The following is a 20,574-nucleotide window of genomic DNA, read 5'->3' on the forward strand; positions in this document are numbered from 1 at the left end:
GGAAACAACTGCAACTTTAAGTGAAATGACATATAATGAAACCAATTTTACCGTAGGCTAATGGATACAAAGATACGTAAAGATACATAAATTCCTATGTCATATTTCTGGCCACAAAAAACATCATCAGACTTCTAAATAAAGACCCAACACACTTCTAATATAAAACATTGAAATAAGTATGAGCTATATGTTAAAGAGTAATAAAAACATAAGATTTTTATATAAACAATTTTTGGTAAATCAGGGAGTGAAAGAGGTCATAGCAATGGTGGGTTTGAACAAATGAATAAATATTTGCTTAGTGAAAATTGTAAGAAGCACCTCCTACTACCATGCAGCTCAAAAGCCAGCAATACATGTGGCAGACTTGCTTATCACTTTTGTGTTACATCAGTTTATTGTCATACATTTGTATGATTATCACATACCTTTTGAATTTTTACTTGACAGTCATTTGTAGTCATTCATTTTCCAACCTACTTATTCCATTTCAGGGTCACGGGTAGCCAGAGCCTATCCTGACAGCTCAGGGTGCCAGCCCTGGACAGGATGCCACCCCATCACAGGGTGCACTCACACACACCCATACTCAGACTGGGGCTGTTTAGACACACCAGTGAACCTAACTTACACATCTTTGGGATGTGGGAGGAAACTGGAATACCCAGAGAAAATCCACACAGGCATGGGGAGAATGTGCAAACACAGTGGCCCTGGCTGGGAATTGTTTTTTTTCCTTATCAATTTTGTAACAAAATGACACTGAATGAAATGACATTATTTTAGGACCTGCTGTGTTTTTATTTTGGTTTTAAGTCCTTTCAATAAAGTTTTTAAATATTCTCTATAAAGGAATTTTACATATTTTATTAGATTATTTAGTATTTTTTGTTGGTATATAGGTCATATCTTTTTTACAGTAATCTTCTAATTATTTGTTGCTCTTATAGAAAAATGCACCTGAGTTTACATTTGATCTGAAATGTAGCCACTTTGCTAGATCCTCTCATCAATTACAATACTTTGTGTGGAGATTCCCTTTAGTTTTCCTTGTGGGCAGCTTTGTGATCTGCAAATGACAGTTTTGTTTTGTCCTTTCTCATCCTAATGCCTTTTTATTTATTTTTATTGTCATGTTTTGCTATCTGGGTCTTCCAGGAAAATGTGGATATCGTGTCTTGATTGACCTAAGAAAAGACTTTTCATGTCACCATTAAGCCTGTGTTTTCTGTAGGTTTTTAGTAACTATCCCTGACCTGGCTGAAGAAGTTGTCTAAGGGTAATTTTGTTCTGTCATTCACTCACCACTTACTGGTGGATGCTGTCAGAAAGAAACCTGTTTCCCAGCTAAATAAACATTGTTTAAATATTGGAACTGTGAAGTTTTTTATATGATATTTTTTTCTATATGTACAAAGAATGATTTTTGTGCATCAGTTAGCTCTGAAATCCTAAAGTTCAAATCAACTAAAAACTTCATCATTCTGTATTAAACTCAGGAGAAATGAAATACTCAAAGATTGTATAGCTTTAAAAGCTAGCAGTTTCTGTGTAGTTCAGTATAAAAAACATTACTCCTTTTGAAAATATTGGAAACTGTCAGACTTGCTTAATCACTTTGGATAATACATCCTTTTCACCAATGTATATACAATTTAAATTCAGAAGAGAGTAACATTTCTATTCATGTAAATATCATACACAGAATTTTACTTATCAAGGTCTTCAAATAAGTTTCACATCTGACTTTTACATTAGACCTAAACCAAATGTATTTTCATTTGTTTTAGTTCATTTCCTCTGTTTCAGTTAATTAGTTTACAGGGCATTAGGACTGCATGTGGCTGCTTTGGGCATCTTTTATTTTTAAGAATTTATGATTTATAAAAATGATTACGGCATTTATAGTTTCAAAGGAATTTCTTATATATATTTTAATTGTTTTAAACTTTACAAAATGCATGTAAGACTAGGATTTCCATTATTACTCAGTCTTACAGATGAGAAAATGAAATTATCTAGCCTAGCCAATGGCTAAGCCAAAAACTGAACCCGTTAACTCTAAATGGCACTATAATATGCTTTACCACTACAAATCTTATTCAGTAAACTATTTTAGTTTACCAAATTAATACTTTAAAAAAATACACTGTCAAATTACTGATTCTCATTGCATGAAAAAGCCAAATTGAACAATAAGTATAAATACTCATCTTTCAAGGTATTGGAAGGCATAATAAGGTTTCTACAAAATAAGAAGTGTTTATTTTTTCTTTTTTTTCTCATGGCTTTCCTAAACTACTGATTTAAAAAACATTTCTGTTTCTGCATTTCCATTGGTCACTCTCATGTGCTTGTTGAATTTGGTAATCCCATTTGAGACAGCTCCTTTAACAATGTGGTCACAGTTCAAGGAGCCTTGGCACGACACACATAACCCTTCTGTGTGGTATTCTCTCTGCCATTACATTCTTGCACTTTCCATTTTTTACTTTTCTCTATTGCTTTGCTTGTATAAAATGTTCTGGAAGTCCAAATAACAAAATGTCATTTGGAAGTTATGTGAATTATTCCTAAATTACATAAATGTGTTTGTAACGAGTTATTGAATTGTTTGTGATGGTGATCCATGAAATAACTAAGAAAATTCATTTGATTTTTAATGATTCCAACTGATGAAAAAGTATAGAAAACAGTGTAACAGATACCTATTTACCCATCACACAAATGTCATAGAGATTGACATTTTGTAATATTTAGGAATTTAATTTTAAGTAAGTAAAAAATTACAGATACAGCTAAGGCCATATATAATTAACTGCTATTTCTTTGTCTCCCTTTTCAACTCTTACCCTCCATGGCAAACATTATCCTGATGTTATTTATTATCCTTATGCATGTTTTTATTCTTTCATTTGACATATATATATCAACTAAGCATATAATCATGTTCTGTGTATATTTAAATATATACGTTAAGCTCTCACTGAGCCTATCTTAGTACTCTGCATTGTAAACAATTGTCTTAATAATTGTACAAGTAGATCTATTTATTTTCCTAACAATAGACAATTAGATTATCTCTATTTTTGTCAATTATGAATGCATACAAACAATACTATAGTGAACAGTTTTATACATGCCTTTTTGAGCACTTGTATGTTTTTTGGGTAGATACTTAACAGCGATTGCTGGGTCACGTAGACCAGTAGACACAATCTTTCTAGGCATTTCCAAATTACACTCCATATCTTGACAGCATACTGTGTTGAAAAGACTGTCTTTTGTCAACTGTGCTGCAATGTCACCTTTGTCATAAATCAGGGAACTGTATACATGTCAGTCTGTTTCTGTGTTTTCCATTCCACTGGTTATATATGTATATCATTGTGCCAAACTGCACTACTGTAATTATTATAGCATTGCAATGTTGAGCCATCCAGTTCATGAACATGGTATATTCCTTCATTTAATTAGGTCTTCTTTAATTTCCTTTCAGTAATGTTGTGTAGTTTTCTGTGTAGTGTCTTTCTCATTTTGTAGATTTATTCCTAGGTATCTGATTTCTTTTGATACTGTGGTAAATTGTATCATTAAAAATGTTTTATTTTGAATTACAGGTTGAGCATTCCTAATCTGAAAATCCAAAACCTGAAATGCTCCAATGAGCATTTCCTGTGAGCATCATATTGGTGCTTAAAAAGTTTTGGATTTCAGAGCATTTTAAATTTGATTTATGAGGCCGGGCGCGGTGGCTCATGCCTGTAATCCCAGCACTTTGGGAGGCCGAGGCGGGTGGATCACGAGGTCAAGAGATCGAGACCATCCTGGTCAACATGGTGAAACCCCGTCTCTACTAAAAATACAAAAAATTAGCTGGGCATGGTGGCGCGTGCCTGTAGTCCCGGCTACTCGGAAGGCTGAGGCAGGAGAATTGCCTGAACCCAGGAGGCGGAGGTTGCGGTGAGCCGAGATCGCGCCATTGCACTCCAGCCTGGGTAACAAGAGCGAAACTCCGTCTCAAAAAAAAAAAAAAAAAAAATTTGATTTATGATGCAGATATTTCAGGATCCAAAAAAAATTGAAATTGAAAATACTTCGGTCCCCAAACATTTTGAATAAAGGAGCCTACATTTGTTGCTAAAATATAGGGGGAATGTTGATTTTTGAATACTGAACTTGTATCCAGAGACCAATTTTTATAGATTTCCTCGGATTTTCTGGGAGCACAATCATAACATATAGGAATAATTACAGTTTTATTATTTGCTTTCTAATCCTTATACCTTTTATTTTTATTTCCCTTTCCTGCCCATTTTTTTCCACAAGTGAGTGTTGGATTTTGTCAAATACTTTCTCTGTGTTATTGAAGATAATTATATGGTTTCTTTATTCTGTTAATGTGGTGAATTTTATTGATTGGCCTTTGAATACTAAACCAACGTTGTATTCCTCAAAAGCTCTAAATGTTTTATGTAACCTTGGATTGATTTATTAATAGTTTATTAAAAAGTTTTGCATGTATATTTATAGATGAAATTGGTCTGTATTTTTTTCTTGTAATGTTCTTAATACCAAGAATATTGATACCCAAATTTGAAATTATTTGGAAAAAAACTTATTGTTCTCTAGAAGAATTATTGTAACATTGGTGCTATTTCTTTCTTAAATGTTTGCAAGAATTCAGTGGGGAACTGCATTTAGAGTTTTTTCTTGTGGAAGGGCTCTTACAAATTTAATAAATATAGGATTGTTAGATTTTCTATTTCTTGTGTCATTTTGTGATTTTTAAAAAAGGTGATAAAGACATATATTAAAAAAGAGATTAAAAAGAGATAAAATATTTCATCATGCCAAATATTTGATTGTTTTATGACAAGCTTATTTTTTAATCTCTGTAGAATTCATTTTATTTTTATCATTAGTGTTATCATTGTTTTATGACAGGCTTATTTTTAATCTCTGTAGAATTCATTTTACTTTTATCATTACTTTTATTCTGTTTATACCAAACTACTTTCGAGGTTCTTATTGTGTTAGGCTCTTCCTGTCACAAGAAACATAGATTCACTGAAGTTCCTTCAAGTAAAGGAGATGTATGAGGTGCATTATAAAGCTATATGGAGCCATAAGAGAAAGGAATCACACAGGAAGAGCAAGATCACTAGCACAGTTAGGCATTAGGGAGACTGGAAATGTGTGGATAATTAGAATATGATGCAGCTTTAGGGATGGAACAGGTTTTCTTTTTATCCCCCATTAGTAACACTTTATAAGGCTTTACTTTGATACCCAGTTAATTGTGAGAAGTTTCTCACTTCCTTTTGGCTCTCTCTTGTGTTTCTTTTCTTCCTTTCATTACTAACTACCCCTTTTGCCCCATCTAAATAATTTTTCATCATACCTTTTATTTTCTCATAACTACTTCCTCATGATCCCCAGTGCCTCGTGGCCTTGTTCTGTGATTCTTTTCAGTCTCTCAAGTTACCAAGTAATTGAACCTCACTGGTTCTCAGTTAACTCCCCAAAGATTGTTTGATTAGCTTAGTTTGAGAAGATTTTATGGTAGGCCCATTGGCTGGTCCTGGCTTTTTTTTTCTTTTTTTTGAGATGGAATCTCACTCTGTCACCCAGGCTGGAATGCAGTGGTGCTATCTTGGCTCACTGAAACCTCTGCCTCCTGGATTCTAGCAATTCTCGTGCCTCAGCCTCCCAAGTAACTGGCATCATCACACCCAGCTAATTTTTGTGTAGATGAGGTTTTGCCATGTTGTCCAGGCTGGTCTCAAACTCCTGACCTCAAGCAATCCAACTCCTTGGCCTCCCAAAGTGCTGGGATTACAGGAGTGAGCCACTGTGCCCTGCTGGCTTGGCTACTCTGGACCAGGCAGCTATTGCCAAAGTGTGGGATTCATATAGCACAGAGCACAGATGCCCTGGGCTAACTCGTCTGCCAAGGGCTGTCATTGGACAAGTTCCCTTAGCAGTGATGTATACACGGAAAATACTATAATTGATCAATACAGAGAAGTTCTAGAAAATTAAGTTGTTGCAAGAGTTACAGTTCTGCCTCCTTCACGTGTTCTGATGAATGCTAGTAAATAATTAAATTCTGATAAACCAATATCTAGAATTTGATGTTGTAAATATCTTTTAGTAGTCATCTACCTGTAACTGAAAAATTCATGTGCTGCCAACCCCAAATAGGGCCTTGGGCAATTCGATATGTAACACGTGTCATTTTAAGATGGACAAATGGAAATTGATAGACTTTAACATAAGCAATAGGGAGAATGTCCACATAGGCAGATTATAAAATGCTTACTGAGAAAGCCATAGCAGTTATCCACTTTGGTCTTTTTTCCTTTTTAATGCCCAGGAATAGCTGTGTGCACTGCTAAGAATGGACTTTTCAGCAGTATCACACAGTTCAGGTTGAAGACAAAGAGGTCCTCTTTCCTTTTGTGATATTTGCACTGCAAAGTATTGTTTTGCCTAATGCATTTCCATTTATGGGATAAATTGTGGATATTACCTTAAAACTTTTCTGGTACAATAAGTGAAATTACTTTTTAATTTTTAGGAGGACTCAGAGAGAGTAATGATAATTACTGGACCAAACATGGGTGGAAAGAGCTCCTACATAAAACAAGTTGCATTGATTACCATCATGGCTCAGATTGGCTCCTATGTTCCTGCAGAAGAAGCAACAATTGGGATTGTGGATGGCATTTTCACGAGGTTAGAGCATTAATTCAATTTGAATGTATTCTTGGAAATAAGTGAAGCCCACATTATCATATGCATTTTCCTTTTATGTACATATTTAGATGCTCTTAAGGCATTCAACATTTAAGAGCTTAAATTATTCCAAAGCCAGGCACAGTGGCTTACGCCTGTAATCCCAACACTTTGGGAGGCCAAGGCGGGAGGGTCACTTGAGTCTAGGAATTTGGGGCGAGCCTGGGCAACGTGGCAAAACCCCATCTCTACAAAAAATCAAAAAATTAGCCAGGAGCCTAAGGTGAGAGGATCACCTGAGCCTGGGGAGGTCAAGGCTACAGTGAGCCAAGGTCACACCATTGCACTCCAGCCTGGTCAACAGAGTGAGACCCCGTCTCAAAAAAAAGAACGGTGATTTTTATTATGAATGTTAGAACTAGAAAAGACTTAGGAGTTAATTTTGTCTAGTAGTTTCCAAATTATTCTTAATGAATTCTTGTTGCATTTTATTTTTATTTTTGAGGAGTTTCACCCTTGTTTCCTAGGTTAGAGTGCAGTGGCGCTACCTTGGCTCACGGCAACCTCTACCTCCCTGGTTCAAGCTATTCTCCTGCCTCAGCCTCCTGAGTAGCTGGGATTACAGGGATGTACCACTACACCCAGCTAATTTTTATATTTTTAGTAGAGACAGGGTTTCGCCATGTTGGCCAGGCTGGTGTCAAACTCCTGACCTCAAGTGAGCCACCTGCCTTGGCCTTTCAAAGTGCTGAGATTACAGGCATGAACACCTTGCCCAGCCGAGTTCTTATTTGAAGGAAAATCTTTAGTAGAAAATCGGTATTTAAACAGATAGAAACAGATCTGCCTTGTCTTCTGGGGTAGAAGTCTTGGAGACTTGGCTGTTAGACTCTGTAGAGCACAGTCTGAAAACTAGTCCACCCTCCCCATTTTAGGAGCAGACCTGAGACAAACTGCAAAAGGCATTGGACCAAGATCATTTTGTTCATATTCGTTTTTACTCTAAGAACATTACATGTAACTGACTAACTTTTATCCTCATTGTGTAAACCTGAATTTTGTGCCACATTAGGAATATCAATGAAATATCCTGGTTTCACTGAGGAGAATTCGTAGTTTCATCTGTCTGACACCTTTGATTTATCAGTTCTTAGAGCATTGTGTATATTTCTTACATACACATTTCTAAAAAGTAAATACAGTCTCTATATGTATAGTCAAGCTCTGTGTATAGAGTGTCTGAGTTGTTTTCCAGCTACGTATTTATGTAATATTTGACTGTGGAATCACATCAGAATATATCACATGCTATATTGATATTCTTGAGTGGACACTAAAATGCTTTAAAGCTTCATTTTTCATCTGAGAATGAACAAAGCAAAGTACCCTGAATTCTGTTTGATGCCGTGTTACCAAATAGATGTTATCCTGATCCCCATGTCTAAATTAATTCAAGAAATTTGAATAGTCTTTCTTTAGTTCTTAAGATTGTAATTCATTTTCTATTTTATAAGAAAAACAAAACAGGTATTTTATTTTGGTTACAGTATTAAGAAAACAAATAGAAAAAAAAAAATTCTTCGTCAGTTTAAGGGGATTTGCCTGGAAGGGGATCTTGTTACTGAGCAGAATATTAGGAATGTTTCTAGATACAAGTAAAATGAAAGAAAGGTTTATTTCATGACTTAATAGAAAAATCCTTACTTTAGTGATACATGCTAAAATGTTTACATATTACATGATCTGCTACGTCAGATTTACATCACAATAATCAAGAATGGTTACGGAAATTTAGCAGGATAGAGATGAAATGAGATTGGCCAATGAGATTGTTCATTGTTTGAGTTAGATGATGGCTGCATTGGAGTTGCAGTATGCATTTTTCTTTGTTGTACATCTTTGGATTTTTTAATAAGGTTTTTTTTTGTTCTAAAGTTCATGGGATTTAGCCAGTTCAGAAAGAGACAAGATCTCTTGTGTAGGATAAGCATTGTTTCAAACTATGGGTGTGAAATCAGTGCATTGAATTGCAATTAGCATTTTGAGGCAATACTTCCTAGATAGTGCTTTGTGTTCCACGTCATAGCATATCAGGATGCAGCCAATCCAGTTGACTCAAATAAGCTTTTTTTTTTTTTTAGTACAGTAGAATGGAGTAGAAGAAAAAGTATCAAAAGCATTAATTTGTAGCATGTAGCACAGCAGTGGAGTTATGTGATAAGAAGGCCTTTACATTACCATGTCGTCAGTAATGACATGGAAATTATAACGGTATTAGGAAATGTTAATATTGACACAATAATGAGATTTAAGCTCTGTTGTGCTAAAGACATAATTTTTTGAGATGGAGTTTTGGTCCTGTCACCCAAGCTGGAGCGCAATGATGTGATCTCAGCTCACTGAAACCTCTACCTCCTGGGTTCAAGCTGTTCTCCTGCCTCAGCCAACCGAGTAGCTGGGATTACAGGTGCCTGCCAGCACGCCTGGCTAATTTTTGTATTTTCAGTAGAGACACAATTTCGACATGTTGGCCAGGCTGGTCTCGAACTCCTGACCTCAAGTGATCTGCCTGCCTCAGCCTCCCAAAGTGCTGGGATTACAGGTATGAGCCACTGTGCCTGGCCAAAGTCATATTTTTATTAAAACCTTAGTGCACCATAGTTTTATGCTAGATGTTAGGGATACAAAACTGAATAAGATAATTTACCTGTCTTCATGGAGGTCAAGTGCAGTAAGGGAGATGGAGAAGCAAATCTTTACAATTTGATAAGATCATACAATGTTAGAGAAGTGTATGTGTATATGTGTTTATTTGCTTGCTCATTCATTCATTCATTTATTCATTCATGTTTATCCTACCATCTTCCAGAAAGGAATGAGGCAGCTTGCAGAAAATTCAAAATAGCATAAGTGAATAAATAAGGATAAGGGCTTAAAATGGAGCCACGACTGATAATTAAAACATGACTGACCAACACTGCTGTGGATAAGCCACAAATCTGGTTCAAAGGTTTCCACAAAGCAAACTCGTTCAATTAAATAGTTCACAGTGCCCAGAAAACCAAATAAATTAATTAGTTAAGAAGGCAACTTAAAAAATTTTTATTGTGTTAGACAACAATCTTTTAGTAATAAAATCAGCTAGAAGAATATATTGGGTAGCATCACATAGACAAGTTTTTATTGGGTCCCTTTGGTTAGAGTTTAGGAAACAAATGTTCAGATATGTTATTCTGGATCACAGGCTCCACTGAGACAGAAATTGTGCTTATTCTGCATACCTTTTATCCCCCCATTTCTGGTACTAAGTAGACATGCAGTAAATATTTGTAGAAAAACTGATGATAAAAATTTTAATATAAATAAGATGTGTTGACATAGCTCTGTTTCTTAGTCCAGATTTCTGGAATCTGACTGAAGCATCCCCTTGTGATTCAAACACCATATAAAATAGTATATTGGAGCTTAACTGAGATTTGCCATGGGAGTCAAAAAGTCATCAAATTTCTGTGTGAGATTTGATTTTATAAATAAAACACTTAAGCTTAGGTATGTGGCAGAATAAATTATTAACACAAAGGTAAAGAGCAAAAGTTCCAGTGTCATGGGCATTAGTCTGTCCTGAGAACCTTCTGTGCGCCATTGCACCTTTGTGTTGCTGAGTAAGAGGAGATTTGTACTTTATGAAGGTCCGGGTTAAGCTTAGTTGCTCAATCTGGACTCTAGTCCCTAAAGTGGGAAGTCTCAGGCAAATCTGAGTATCAGACTGTGCCGGCAATTCAACTCTTTTAACCTGCTTCTTTCTCTATAAGATGGGATGGATAATCATTATACCTATATTCCAGGGTGGCGTCGTATAGATTAAATAATGCACATAAAACAATCTAGAACCTGCCATACAATAGTTCCTCAGTAATGTTAGTTATAATTTTAAGTTCCATCCCTATGACAGTTACTCTGACTATTTCCTTCCACAATGATCTATTTACTGTGAACTCCTAATGCCCTATTTATTTGGACTCAGTTATTTCAGTGTCTTATTTCAGTATCTGTCTTAGTTCATAACTGATTATCCCATGCCGTCATGCTATTTGTACACTATTTGAGGGAAAGAACTGTACTCCATTGTGTATCACCTACCCCACTCAGGATGGCAGTAATTATAGATAGTAATATAAATTAAAGTCAATCAGAAATGAAATTATTTTCACATTTATGTTACATTGTTTTCACTTCATCCTGAAAGTTTTCATTAGTCTGAAACATACCCAGAAATACTGATCCCATATTTCAAAATTGACCACAACTTTAAAGCATTAAATAATAACTAATCACATAAGCCAGTTTAAAAAGAAATATGCAGATTATGGAGATTTAAATACTGAAATATGGGACATTTTCCTGTGCTCTGCCATTTGAGTAGCTGTTAGTTTATTGACCTTCAGGTCATGTTTATAGAAGCAGTCTGCCATAGGCTCTGTGTCCCTGCATATTCTTACTGATTATGCCAAGAAAGTCCCTGATTGCACTTTACATGGACCACTTCTCATTTGTCAGGGTTGTGCTTACAGCAAGCAACCTGGAGGGATAAGGTAATTCTCCCCTTAAAGAGGAAGCTCGCTTCCCTTGCTATATGCATAGCATCCATGGTATATCACCCTCACAGGACGTGAAGGCTAATGCATGAGTAATAAAGTCCTTTGTCTCTGACCCAATGGTCTTTTGTCTTCTGCCAGCATCTATGAAACCAATGGTATTAGGCTAACTTATTAGCTTTTAAGTAGAGTAAAATCCTAGGCTTTACACAGTTTTTGATGGGTCAGTAGGATTCTTAGATCTCTTGCTAATATTAAATAGCTGCAAAATGTGAGTAAACAGGCTGTGTATGGGAAAGAATAGAGGCTTTAGATCTAGAAAACTCAGAATTCTGTACAAGTTCCCTAGTGTCCTGACCATGTACAAGTTACTTCATCCTAGAACCCTGAGAGAAGTGCTGTGCCATAGTCAAAAGAATCAGACATGTTATACTTGAGTATAAATCTTGTCTTTCCCTTTTAACAACTGTGTGACCTTTTCCAAATCACTGCTTCTCAGTGTCTCATTTTTTCACCTGTAAAATGGAGATGATGCCGCTTACCCTCATATATTATTGTGAGAATTAAATAAAGTACATGAAAATGCCAGGCACATAGTAGGTACCCAGTAAATTACAGTTTTTTTTCTTCCGGATTCTATGCCATTAGTATTTTAGATTTTAAAATCTGTCTTCATATATGTGTGAGTATAGTACTCCCTTTTCTAAACTTACCGTCAGTTTTTGCATCTATAAAACAAAAAGGTTGTTAATACTGACTTCACAAGGTTGATTTGAGAATAAGCTTTAAAAAGATGTGAAATCACTATGAAGTGCTCTTAGTTATTCTCATTGACAGAAGTTGACCAAATCTAATCTCCCTGACACTTTCCCTCTTGGAACACTGTTGCCGTTAACAGAGTTGAGAATCCAGGAGCCTAGAGGCACCACCCACACAGAATGGGATGATGGTAGTGCATTTCCTCCTGTTCCTCAGGAAGTGGCTGGCATGGAAGGTGGTCGCATAGAAGTTGCACATCCTCCTCCATGCTGAGGCATGCCTTTATCTCATGACCCAGGAACAGCCTTAAGGAGCTGGCCCAATTGCCAGTCACTGTGTGAAAGAACAACAAAGCTTTAAACCTTGCCAGCACCCAATCTGTTGTTTCAGCGTAGTAGGATTCATTCTCAATCTCATTCTCTCCCATAGTAAGATTCATTCATAGTAGGATTCATCCTCTCAAAGTAGGATTCATTCTCAATTAACTCCATCAAACATATCAGTTTTTTTAGCTACTTAGGGATATATTTTGCAGTGACTTGGTCCTGGTGGGTAGTGTTATATGGAAAGAGATACTTGTTGTAATATATGAAAAAGAGCCAGTTACAAAGCCTGGCATTCATTCCACTTTTGTATGAGTAATGGTATATATAAATATATGCAGAGAAAACCATCTAGATAGAAAGCTTATTCTAAAATACCATGGGGGACATGGCTTTATGGTGATTTTTCTTTTCTTATATAAGTTTTTTAATTTCTAAAATAAATGTGTGTAATAAAAGTACAATCTCCCTACCCTCACAAATTACCAGTATTGGTCAAAATGAGGTTTTTTTGTTGTTGTTGTTGTTGTTGTTTTTTTGAGATGGAGTCTCACTCTGTTGCCCAGACTGGAGTACAGTGGCGTGATCTCAGCTCACTACAACCTCCACCCCCTGGGTTCAAGCAGTTCTCCTGCCTCAGCCTCCTGTGTAGCTGGAATTACAGGCACCTGCCACTGTGCCTAGCTTTTTGTATTTTTAGTGGAGATGGGGTTTCAACATCTTGGCCAGGCTGGTCTTGAACTCCTGACCTCATGATCCACCTGCCTTGGCTAAATGAGATGTTTTATAGGAATCTGGTGAAATGCTTACATGGTCAGTCTGGTAACTTTTTTGGGGGGGAGGGGCAAATTTATCCTACCTACTCAGGGGCATGGAATTTGGGGTTTTAGACCATTCTGGGCACTTCAGTATATCAGACCCTACTTACTTTTCCACAAAGTTTTTCCCAGCCTATAAGTAACCCTAGTTTTTCTTCCTTTAGGAGTTGATGGCATTTTGTCTGGGGAAAGATGTATTTCATTTTCGTAATAAAAACACTGCTCATATAGCACTCTTAACCCTCAGTGCACATTCAGGTTTTTTTTTCACGGAGCTTTAAAAAAAATACTGATGCCTGAACCCTACCTCCAGAAATTTTAAGTTGGACTGGGGCAGGGTCTGGAAGTCACATTTTAAGAAAGTATCTCAGATGATGTTAAAGTGAAACCAAGGTGTGGAAGCACTTCCCCAAGCCCTTGCTGGAGAAATCATGTGTTGAATTATGAAAATAATGATGCTTATTATGAAAAATAACAGTGTACTAGGGCATGAAGTGAAACAAAAACACTCCATTCTCCCCAGGCCTAGCATGTTTCTTTAGGTAACATTCCACAAGTCTACAAGTATACATCCTTTCCAAAATGGTTTCATACTAAGCATCACTGTTGTATAACTTGCTTTTGTTTCCTAATATGTGGGAGACATATTTTTCTATCAGTTTATACAGATTAGTCTTGCTCTTTTTAATGGTGGCAGTATATCTGGAGTACAGATACTCCTTGATTTCTTTAACCTCTGAGAGCTCCATCTGGGACAGACTGCCTTCTAGTATATGGGACATGTTCCCTATCCATTCCCCTGCACTCCCCCATCTTCCTGTTGTTACCACTGTAAAGGAATCTGCATGGACCACGTTAAATTATATCCCTAGGATGTAGATTAATGTTATGCCCTTGTAACTTTCATTTTTTTCATGAAATAATTCAGACATATAATAATCCTCCATGCACCTTCCACCCTACTAAAGAAATAAAACATTACAATACAATCGAACATCTAATCCTCCCTAATCCCATTGCCCTCTACCCCATCCATAGTAACTAACTGATTGTCCTTGACTTTGGCATCCATCCCATGCATTTCTCTATAGTTTCACTCATTGATATGTTTTTTGAAAGAGTGCATAGAAGTATTTGATGTGCTTTTAAACTTTATACACAGTGTATCACACTATATTCTTCTGTAAGTGATTTTTCCCCCCTCAGTGTTATATTTACAAAATTCATCCATATGGATACATACACTTTTAGTTCATTAAATTTTTCCCTAATTATGATAGTCTATTGTATGAATATATTACTATTCACTCATTTTTCTTGATGCCAATTTTTTGCTAATATAATCAGTCATATTTATTACTTGTCTCATACTCAACTCCTAGTACACACAGGGAGTTTTTCTCAATCCAGGATATAGTATCTAGGAGTGGAATTGCTGGATTGTAAGGAACAAGCATCTTTCATGTTCTCCAAGGAGGCTGTACCAGCTCAGAATCCCACCACCAGTGTTTAAAAGTTTGTTCTCATGCTTAAAATAGATTAGAATAAGAAATACTCATTTGATATTCTCCAAAATTGCTTGTAAGAACATTTTCATTTTTATTACTTAATGTCCTTTACATGAAATGCCATCTGGTAAATTATTTTTTTGTTAATGCTAGGGACATTTTTTCTCTCCATGTGCATACTGTGCCTGTTTACAAAAAGATGTGAAGCAATTTATTGGCCTTTTCTGACAAACTGCCAGGCTTCCTGCTATCAGCCAGTGGCGGCTGCTTCTTTAATTCCTTTTTGTCTCGGCTGCCAAGACAGCAAGAGCTAAACTCAAGGTTCAGGTGTGGAAACAGTTTTGGTTTAGTTTTCCCTTTCTCTTCTTATATAGGAGTATTTCTCTAGTGTCATTCTTAGAACAGCTGCATCAGAATCTTAGGGATGGTAGTTAAAAATGCTACTTCCTAAGCCCTTTCACACATCTTTTTAATTGGAATCTCCAAGGTGGTACACAAGAATTAGTACCTGTATTTTAAAAGCTCCCGCTAAACTCAAATGTAACAATCTACTGTATGGCTTGTAATCTTAATTTCATATTCATTGTAATTCTTTCATTAGAATATGTTGTCCTAAATCACTTCAAATGATCTTTGTACTCAATGGAAAAATATTAAAATCTGGCAGAATTAGATATTTGCATAAGATTTAGCTCCAAGCTTTATCCCTAAATTGATTGTATTATCAATTGGCCATTTAGAGCACTAGGTTGAAATCTGTAGATTCCATATGCATTGAGTGCCTACTGTGTGCCATACAGTGTGTTGTAAGAAGTGGTGAATGGATGAAAAGCTGTAAACAGATAGGAGGTTAGGAATATTTAATCTGAATATTATAACCTCACACTAATCTTTTCCTTAATAAGAAGCAGATTTTTTTAAAAAGTAGAATTTTGGCAAACACATACATTTGGCTCTAATTAATTTTTCTGTGTATCTGTGTATTATGTGAATATATGTGTACTCATCAGTGAAATATTTCTATACCCATATTTCCAAGGATCATTAACATCCTTGAATGCATCACCAAGATAAGATGTTTATTATCTTGATGAATATAAAGTTAAATCTTATCTAGCCTTTTAGACTCAGTAATTAAGTTTTAGGAAAGCGATGAATTATTAAGTCTCATTAGAAAACAGTTTGAAAAAAGCAAAAAAATTGGCCTCTGTTCTCAGCATAATTTATTTCTATTAAACATTGGTGAAAAGAGATATTTCTCAAAGTGGCCCATAGTTAACAATTTTCATGCCATAGTACTTACATAAACTCCCACTTCTGCCACTCAGCTTCAGGGAATGCTGTATACTCAGAGTGGCATGAGTGTGTTTATCTTGAAAGACAATGGGAAGGTAATAAACATTTAAGTGCTTAGTAACTGATTTGTTTGCCTAACTTAGTATAATTCAGAAAATATTTATTGAGCACCTACTGTGGAGTATTTGTACTCTACATAAAATGTATTCTTTATGGACAGAAAGAAAACATCTTGAATCAGTTCCACATCTTCTAATTATTTGAACATACCAGTACTAAAATCCACAGGATAAGTCAGCACTAAGTGATTAAGTTGTTAGGATTTTATTGCCATTAGAAGTGTTGTCTTATGAATGTCTCTGCTTTCTTTAGCTCCTGTGGCTGTGTCTAGCAAACACTAGTTATCTTATTTCATCTTTTTGATGGAAAATGGTTTTATGAATTTAATGCTTGTTCCTTTAATTAACTGCCTCAAAGTCACCTGAAGGTTTGGTTTTAAATGCAAATCCTGGGCAAATCTCCTTACTGAAGATCCCCTGGAGATAGATACTGTTGTAGTAGGTACGATGAAGGAGACCTTTAGACACTATTTTTTTTTTTTTTTAAATTTTTTAGAGCAGTTTTAGGCTTACACCAAAACTAAGAGGACGGTATATAGAGTGCCCATATACCCCTGTGACTACCCCTACATAGCCTCCCCCATTTTCAACATCCCCCACCAGAATGCTACCTTTCTTACAACTGGTGAACCTACATTGGCACATCATTACCACCCAAAGTCCATAGTTTACATGAGGGCTCATTGGGTAATTTATAAACAAAGTAAATTTATTACAGTTTTGTAGACTGGGAAGTCCAAGGTCAAGGGGCCACATCTGGTATGGGCCTTCTTACTGCCTCATAAAATGGCAGAAGGCATGACATGGCAAGGGGGCTTACTAGAGAAAACCAAACTGGCTTTTACAACAGACCTACTCAAGTGAAACTAACCCACTCCCATGATAACCCATTAATTCATTATACCTTAATCCATTAATCCACAAATGGATTAATCCATTCATAAGGACAAAGCCCTGATGACCCAGTTACCTCTTAAAGGCCCCACCTCTTAATCCTGTTATGTTGGAAATTCAATTTCAATGTGAGTTTTAGAGGGGACATAGATTCAAACCACAACATTCTGCTCCTGCCCCCCACAATTCTGTGTCATTCTCATATACAAATACATTAATTCCATTTTAATAGCCCCAAAGTCTAGAGTCTCACCTGAATCAGATGTGAGTAATGCTCAAGGGACAATTTGTCTTGAGGTAAATTTCTTACAGCTGTGAGCCTGTGAAATCGAACAAGTTATCTACGTCCAAAATAAATGGTGGGACAGGGATAAGACATTCTCATTTCATAAGGGAGAGATAGGCAAGAAGAAAAGAGTAACAGGTCCCAAATAAGTCCAACACCCAAAGGAAAAACTAAGCCTTGAGGCTCCAGAATAATCTTCACTGGTTCCATGTCTTGCTTCCTAGATACACTGGTGTGGGGATTCAATCCCAAGGCCTCAGGCAGTCCCACCACCTAGGCTTTCCTGGGCTCACCCACGCATCAGTTCTCACACGTAAGAGTCAAGTGCCTGCAGCTTTCCCAGGCTGGAGCTGAATGCTGGCAGTTTTACAGTTCTGAGATCTCAGCAGGGTTTTGTTCTCACTACTCAACTAGGCATTACCGCATTGGGGCTCTCTGTCCTGATTCTGGCTCTGATCCCACATTTTGCTTGGTGTTAATCACTCAATCACCTCTTAAATGCCCCACCTCTTAATACTCTTATATTGGAGATTAAATGTCAACTTGAGTTTCAGAAGGGATAAAATTTGAGCCAAAGCATTTTTTATTTCCTTTTCCTGTCTTATTGCATGTTGGAAATAGATGCTTGTGCCGCAAAGAAAAATTAGCAGTGAGACAAAGGATCTTTCAGCAACTTTTTACTTCCTGGACTGCAGGATGGGCACCCTCACTAGCCATCATGCTGTGAGAGTACAATGAACAAAGGAAAACACACAAATTTATCCCTTATGCATTTGGGGTCGTCCTTACTGCTGTGTCTGATCTCCGTTGGCTGGAGCCAGACCTCACAATCTAAACTAAAACCTGATTGGCTAATAACTTAAAACTTTTCTAAACAGGTAAAAGCAGTGGAGAGCTGGGACATGCCTGTGAGCACATCCAACACAGATATCTTGGTTAAAGTACAAAGACATAGAATGTACTACATGCCTGTAAGCGTGGCATGTTTAACAGCCTCATAGGATATGGCTTAACACACTTTAACACGAGAAGAAACACTAAAAAGGAACTTTTCTACTTTCCACATTGCATTAACTAGTACTTCCACTACAGTGTTGAAAAGGAGTGGTAAGAGGTGACAACTTCTCATTGTTGCTGATCCTAGTTGGGGAAGCTTCAAGTTTCTTACCATTAAGTATGATGTTAGCTATAGGTTTTTTGTGGATGTTCCTTATCAAATTGAGGAAGTTCTCTTTTCTTAATTTACTGAGAGTTTTTATCATGAATCAGTGTTGGATTTTGTCAAATGCTTTCTGTGCATCTGTTGATATGATTGTATGATTTTTCTTTTTTAGCCATTTGTTGTAATGAATTACGTTAACTGGTGTTCAAATGTTGAATGAGTATTGCACACTTAGGATGAGTCCTACTTCGTTATGGTCTATTTGTCTTTTTATACATTATTGGATTCATTTTGCTAATGTTTTACTGAGGATTTTTGCATCTATGTTCATGAGAGATACTGGCCTGTAGTTTTCTTATAATGCCTTTGTCTGGTTTTGGTAGTAAGGCAATGCTGGCCTTCTAAAATGTGTAAGGAAGTATTCCCTCTGTTTCTATTCTCTGAAATAGATTGTAGAGAAGTTTTTATACATTGTTGGATTCATTTTGCTAAAGTTTTATTGAGGATTTTTACATCTATATTCATGAGAGATATTGGCCTGTAGTTTTCTTATAATGCCTTTGCCTGGCATTTTAAGACAGAGGAAAATACCATAATATCAAAACCAGACAAAGGCATCATAAGAAATGCCTTTCTATTCTCTGAAAGAGATTGTAGAGATTTGGTTTAATTTCTTCCTTAAATGTTTGATAGAATTTACCAGTGAAGCCATTTGTGCCTGGTGTTTTCTGTTTTAGAAGGTTAATAATTTCCTTTGATTCAATTTCTTTAATAGATACAGGCCTATTCAGATTGTCTCATTCTTTTTGTGTGAGTTTTGACAGATTGTGTCTTTCAAGGAATCAGTCTGTTTCATCTAGGATATAAAATTTCTGGGCATAACACTGTTTACGATATTCTTTTATCTTTCTGATGCCCATGAGCCCTTTGGTGATGTCTCCTCTTTTGTTTTTAATATTCGTAATTTAATATTGTAATTGTATCCTCGCTCTGTTTTTCTTACTTAGCCAGGCTAGAAGCTTATCAATTTTCTTTATCTTTTCAGAGAATTAACTTTTGGTGTTACTGATTTTTCCCTATTGATTTTCTATGTCTAATTTCATTGATTTCTGCTCTAATCTCATTATTGTCTTTTTCTTACTTCAGATTTAATTTACTTTCCTGTAATTTTTGGTTTGCCCTTGAACTATTATTTTTAATAATCTCTATAAGTGACTCTGATGCACAAATTTAGAAGCCATTGTTTCCATTTTAATTTCTAACATTTTATAGGAAAAAAACTGAAGATCAGAGAGAGATTTTGTCTTACATGAGGTTATAATGTGTGCAATTACAAGGATGCATTCTCTGGTTATATTGGGTTCCCCTGTATTTGTCTTATTAATTCATCTGATTAATCTTATTCCTGATGACTAATTAATCTTACCTTCCTTTGGCAATCTTAATTATCTGTGGTTTTCCTAGCTATAGGTAAGGTTGAGTAAAAGCATTTGCTCAGTTAATTATTTTCCTTTGCAGTTCTTGGGATTTTCCCACAGCTATGTTAGAGGATGAGTTACCGAGTCAGCACAGTGTGGATTTTCTCTGGAGGAAAATGCCTGTGTCCTTCATAAGTGTCCTACACATGCTTTATAGACAGGTCCAGTGAACACTGTATCATGTGAGCCAATAGAAGTTTAGAACTTTGCTGAATCTTTCTCTTGATTCTCATCAGTGTTCCCATGGAAACTGAAAAATTGCTATAGTGATTTTTGCTTGATTATATGTACAGTTTTGTGTTAGAACTTTTCTAAACAAACTTTAAATACTGTGTGTGATCCTATTGCAACCATTAGAATAAAGGATACATTAGAGAAACTTTTTTTTCTATTATAATACAGATGTTTTTCAAGTTAAAATGGGATTATGCCCTGATAAACCTATCATAAGTCAAAAATATTATAAATCAAAAATGCATTTAATATTCCAATAAGCTTCTTATAAAATTTAAAAATAATAAGTCAGGGATTGTCTGTAATTTTACTCAGGCTAATAAATGTTTTTCATATTGCTAGAAGAAGGCTGGTTCTT

At 36.0% G+C, this 20,574-nt stretch overlaps 1 protein-coding gene across 5 annotated transcripts in view; it reads left to right on the top strand.

Annotated features, from left to right (window-relative positions):
* The window catches only part of MSH3 (mutS homolog 3), a 226,200-nt gene that overhangs the window by 168,578 nt on the left and 37,048 nt on the right, over window positions 1–20,574 (top strand). For all 5 annotated transcript variants that reach the window (XM_017507523.2, XM_017507543.2, XM_017507530.2 and 2 more), the window contains one exon: window positions 6,587–6,744. In XM_017507523.2, coding sequence (XP_017363012.1) covers window positions 6,587–6,744 — 158 coding nt within the window. The remainder of the gene's footprint in view (window positions 1–6,586; window positions 6,745–20,574) is intronic.

The sequence above is a fragment of the Cebus imitator genome, unplaced genomic scaffold (assembly GCF_001604975.1).
Source record: "Cebus imitator isolate Cc_AM_T3 unplaced genomic scaffold, Cebus_imitator-1.0 Scaffold16, whole genome shotgun sequence".
NCBI classification, from domain to species: Eukaryota; Metazoa; Chordata; class Mammalia; order Primates; family Cebidae; genus Cebus; species Cebus imitator.